The 5,462-nt window shown below is 43.6% G+C and overlaps 1 protein-coding gene across 1 annotated transcript; it reads left to right on the top strand.

Annotated features, from left to right (window-relative positions):
• Positions 1-987: 987 nt before the first annotated feature.
• Positions 988-2,727, top strand: FBXL8 (F-box and leucine-rich repeat protein 8). Its single transcript, XM_009578832.1, has 2 exons — positions 988-1,219; positions 1,750-2,727. The coding sequence occupies exons 1-2, from the start codon at positions 1,056-1,058 to the stop codon at positions 2,723-2,725; spliced, it is 1,140 nt and encodes a 379-aa protein (XP_009577127.1). The 5' UTR covers positions 988-1,055; the 3' UTR covers positions 2,726-2,727.
• Positions 2,728-5,462: the final 2,735 nt, after the last annotated feature.

Raw genomic sequence — 5,462 nt, 5'->3', positions numbered from 1 at the left:
TCAAGGATATCTAGAAGCATAGGTTTTCATTTAAATGAAACCTGCGATGCTGAGATAATGCTGTGACTCCAGGACCTGGGGCTTCAAAAGCAAGAGGGCATGTCATGAAATTCAGAGGGAGATTGCGAGACTTGGCCCATGCTCCAGTGCTAGCCTAGGAAGGGGAATGTTTGCATTTAAAAATCCCTCGCTTGTTTATGAGAGGGTTGAAAAAATACGTCATGTTGGTAGTTTTATTTGTGCAGAAATCTCGAAGATGGGTACGACACATTTTGGAAGAAGATGAATGAAAAAGTTAGGTAATGGTCTGATGCGGTGAACCTCAGCCTTCTTCCCAGGCGCTTATTCTTTTGTATTCTAGTTCACATGAAAGGTTGATCAAAATATGCTTTTCCGTTTTTAAGTCAGACATGTATAAATGCAATTTCTGAGAACTGGAGTCTCAGTAATAAAACAGTTCTTTCAAACTGTCACGTCTCATCAGAGGCAAGGACCACTGTAATTAAGCTACCGGTTTCTACTCTAGGCCTTCTGTTTCACTGTCAGTAAAAAATGGATATGTGAGGCTGTTTTCTGTGCAAAGCTTCTGCTTGCAAAGAGGTTTTTTTCCCCCCACAGTTTGAGAAATCTGTCTCAGCTTTTTAAATACCAGTGCAGCAGTACTAGAAAATTCCCTTGCATTTTTATTACTCAGAGTAGCAAAACCTCACTGCAGGAAAAAAGGCTTCCCCCCCGCCCCCCAAGCTTTGATCTGACATCTTTAACTCTTGAAAAGTATCACCCATCTTCTTCGGATTGATTGAAAAAAACCTGTGCAAAACAATAGGCCAACAGATTTTCCTCATTTTTGTGTTCTGTTTCAAATTTCGGTGAAATTTCAAGTTTGAAAAAAAATTTGACCTCCTCTGTGATCCAGTTGCATTGGTTTGATTTGTTAAATAAATCCTAATGTGTGTGTCGTTTTGTTTTGTTTTGTTTTTCTGAACAGGGACTTTTGAGAATTAATTGCAGTTTTGGAAGTTTTTCCCATTTTTAAACCTGACTGAATCAGCAAAATGCCTGCTCCAGTTCCAGAACTGTGGAACTACATCCCAGAAGAAATCCTCATCCAAATTTTCTATTATCTTTCCCTTCGAGATAGATACACGGTCTTCCAGGTGTGCAGACAGTGGGCTACAGCTGTTTCTTCTAGCTCTGTTTGGCATTTCACAGAGATCAGGTAAGAGGAGTGGGTTTCTCGTGTCCAAGCATCTCTGCAGGCATAACTAGATCATTCTGTTTTCAGTGCCTGTCAAACACTTACACCACTCTACTGTGACCTTACTGACATTAACTGTGACTTCCACGTGTAATGATATTATCTTACATGACTAGTACTGGTTTATGTGATAGAGAAAATTGTGTTATATGCTGGGTTTTTTTAATTGCTGCTGATGATTTGGGTTTTTCGGGAAGTATTACAATCTTAGGTACCCCTAAGTTGCCATTTGAAAATGGCAAGAGACAGTTACTAAGGAGTCAGCTTCATCGTGACACTTACTTCTCTGATGGGTCTTTCTGGGGACTGACTCCTCTCACCTCCTGACTCCTTCAGTGTTTGGCCTTACAGTGACTCTGCAGGCATCAAGTGCGAAGAAACATCTGGGGAATCTGGTGATGTTTGCAGAAACACTAGTAAAGGAGAGTATCTGCTCTGTGGTTGCTCAGCTCAGCGTTTACAGTGACTAAGAGTTTGTTTTACCCTTCCAGCTGTGATTCAGAGGATGAGGAGGGCATGCTGCAGAGCCTGCTCCAGTTCCTCAGCCAAATCAAACACCTGAAGATTGTGTTTGACCAGTCCAAGGAGGTCAACCGGAAGAATGTGACACGCATCTTGGATGTGTTGGCAAAACAGAACCACAGACTGCAGCAGCTGTGCATTGTGTGCCACGGGGAGAACCCCTATTTCTACTCTGGCCAGGACATCCTACAGAGCATACGGAATATTTGTGACGCTAAAAACCAGATAGATCTTCAGCATATTGATTTTCGAAAAATGCCCTTCACTCTCGATGATGAGCTTGTTGAACTCTTAGCTACCACCAACCCAAACTTGCACAGTTTGTTCATCAACAACCGCACCCTGGTATGCAACGTGGCACCAGACACCATTAGGAAAGTTCTCAGAGCATGTCCCAAACTCTCAGCCTTGGGAGTTTACTATGCCAGTTTGTCTGATGCTGTATTTCAGGAACTGCTCAAGCCCGGAAGAGCAGCTTTCACCCATTTAGACATTTTCTGTGAGCGCCTGGACAAATATATACCAGTCATCTCAGAAGAGCTCTGGGCTGCTGTAAGTCAAAAGCATCCTCAACTCTGTGTAGACCTAGAGTTTGATCATACCGTCCCTGCCTGCAAAATACCACGGATCCTAAAGCTGACTATACCTGTGAGCACGCTGCAACTTAATACCTATAATTACATGGTAAATCAGATTAGGTTTGTCACCCAGAGCTACAGCAGTACGTTAAAGAAGCTGACGCTGCAAACCACGTCCTCGGAGGACTTAAATTCCTCGCTAGTAGATCTGGCTAGGCAGTGCAGAAATCTGTTGGAGATCCACTGCTACTGTGTGGTCAGCCAGGAGGTGGTAGAAGCGTTCCTCAGGCACTGCCCCAGTCTGAAACAATACACTCTGAAGGTCACCAAGGAACGGCACCCCTGGAAACCAGTAACAGTTCAGTGACCGGCTCCTGCTGACTTCCTGGGGAAATGGCGGGGATCTGCAAGAGGACAGGGAAAGAAGATTGAGGGCTATAAGGAAAATGCTGCAAAATGCCCCCCCTCCCCCCGAGAACATGCTGTTTCACCAGCGCTGGCTGTTACATACGATGCACACCTGTTCTGCAGACCCAGCATTTACACTCAAATGTGATAGAGAAAGGGTTATACAGAGAAATTTTTTTCCTTTTTTTTTTTTCTTTCTTTCTTTCTTGCGTTATGGAGGGCAGGTCTTTTCTTCTCTGCTGCTTTATTTAGCAGTAGCAGGAAGGCCAAGTTTACCCTTTGTGAGTTTTTACTGAGGACCTCAGCAATATTTAATTTTGATTTTACATTTTAAAAGCACCTCAAAGTCAAGCACACTGTGTCAGGCGCCCGGCAACTACTTAAATAGTTAAGGAAGTGGCAGCTTCAATGCAGCCGTTTTCTGCCCAGTGGGGTACTTAGCCATGCAGATTCAGTGAGCTATAGCAACGAACTGTGGTCATCCCATGGAATATCCACTCTAACCTTGATAATTCCTCTTTTGGCATTTCAGTGATGGTGAACTCGCCCGTTATCCAGTTGTCAGGTAGCTTTCAGCTTGGAGGGATATAACAGGGCTGAAATATGTTAGGAAATACAAGCAGGAGAAAAAGCACTTAAGGAAAAACATTGCCAAGGTAATAATAAAAGGCACATGGCCTGCAAATTCCCTTGTCCATCTTGTCTTGCTGTTGCTCAGGAATGCAGATTTCCAGGTTATAATTCGAATGCCTTTTGCAAAGACCTTTGCTTTCATTACGTTGTTAGTGTTTCTTAGGAGAATCAGGAGTGTTAATGGTTTTTGCGTCTGATATCTGCATTCATATGCATGTTATCTTGCATCTGAATTAGGATATGTGTGTGTTGGTCTGTGGTACGAAAGATTTTGGTGAATGTTATTTGAAGAGCAGTTTCTGAGTTGAAATGATCCTGGCATAAAGCTACACTGCGAGCACCTATTTAGAGCTATCTAAAGCATTTATAATAATAATAATAAAGCATATTGTCATCTAGATTCTATGTGTAGCTGCTTTCATCACCCTGTCTTCTTACCTAAGAGCCCAATCGTTTCTCTTGACAAATAACATGGGATCTGTAGCCAAACCGATTCACAATTTTGACTTTTCAAAACCTTGCTAAAGATAAGCAGCTCTGAGGTCTGGCCAGCCCTTGTTCATCTGTGCCGGCCAAAGTTTAGGACAAGAAAGTTCCAAAATAACAATTCGGGTGCCTTCACAAACCTGGCATTGCTGTGCCTGGCCGTCCCACAGGCTCTCGGCAGGTGGGTTCGCTCCGGTGGCTTCCTAACCTCCCAGCATAAGGTGCGCAGCACGTGTTCCCTTTGCATGACGCTGCGTTATTTATTCACAGCTCTGTGAGATCGGCTGCAGTGCATTTTCATTCTGTGTATTGTTCTCTGGGGCTGGTGATGCCATCGCATTGTGCTGAGTTTTTAAGAGTGCGAGCAGCACTGCTGATGTGACTCCCTGGGAGCCTACTTTCCACTGGCCTGGGATAAAATTCGGTGGTTCATTCTCTGTCGGACGCACGCGCGTGCAGGGAGGCAGGCACGCCGAGAGCCATGGGGTTAGTGTAGCTGGGACACTGAAAAACTATGCAGGATTCACCCAGCTCTCTGGTGATGGATGGATACTCCAGCAATGTGCCAGCCTTCCTAACCAAACTCTGGACGCTGGTGGAAGATCCTGAAACGAACCATCTCATCTGCTGGAGTACTGTAAGTACAGCGAATGTCGGGTGACACTAACACCAGGGAAGACCCAGGTGCGAGGCCTGAGTACCGCATCGCGCAGCAGCTTCCCTTTGCTTTGCAAGTGCTGGCCAGCTAACTGGGAGAGTGAAAGGACTGATAGTTCGTTAGGGGCCCTTTTGGATATACTTGGTATTATTTATCTGCAATATTGTGGCTCTACTGTTTCAAAGGCACAACTTGTTTGGGGGTGTTGTAATAACAATATTTACACATTTCAATTGAAGCATCTTAAAGGGTGCCTAATACTGAATCTTCTAAAAATCCAGACTCTTTAAGAGAGAGAAGTTTTTCACCTTGCTTCAATCTGCGGTTCCCTAAAATTTTCTACAAAAGGTGCAAAGCCCTTAAAAAATTCCACTGCTGTTTGTATTATTTCACATTAGTTTCTTAGCAGCCTTTCACAAATGCCTTGGGAGAAGGCAGCAGATAAACAGCATTCGGACGTCAGGCTAAAGCCTGTAGTTTAAACAGATCTCAGACTGGCACCCTAAATCGCTCACATTTTGGAGGAGCTTTACTTGATTTTTCAGTGAGTCTATGTGATGCTCATGGTGATGTGTGTGTGTGTTGTCTGTACAGCTTCGTAGGGATAGATTGCTTTGCTTTGGCTTCTAATTTGTCCCTGAGACATTAATATACTAAAGGCAATCAGAGAATTTAAATGATTTATTTGTCCCCCTTGTACAGCATTTAGATACCATATTGTGCTTTTGACCTGACTAAGACTTGCAAATAATGTGGTTTGTCTTCAGCAGGGAGTTACCAGATAAGTTGTGTGCATGAACTTGTTCTCTGAAATCAAGGATCTATAACAAAAGCAGATTTTAAGGGGGAAAAAAAAGTCTAAAGCAGCCTTTCTCTCATGTGTTTGTGTCCAGTAGAGTTTTCATTCAAAACTTGAGGT

Source organism: Fulmarus glacialis, unplaced genomic scaffold, assembly GCF_000690835.1.
Source record: "Fulmarus glacialis isolate BGI_N327 unplaced genomic scaffold, ASM69083v1 scaffold17865, whole genome shotgun sequence".
Lineage (NCBI taxonomy): Eukaryota > Metazoa > Chordata > Aves > Procellariiformes > Procellariidae > Fulmarus > Fulmarus glacialis.
Note: the sequence above shows the minus strand (reverse complement) of the source record. Positions and strands in the feature narration are given on the sequence as shown.

Coding starts and splice junctions, on each gene's coding strand:
- FBXL8 (XM_009578832.1), top strand. CDS start 1,056: ATGCCTGCTCCAGTTCCAGAACTGTGGAACTACATCCCAGAAGAAATC. Junction 1,220..1,749: donor TGGCATTTCACAGAGATCAG/GTAAGAGGAGTG, acceptor TTACCCTTCCAG/CTGTGATTCAGAGGATGAGG.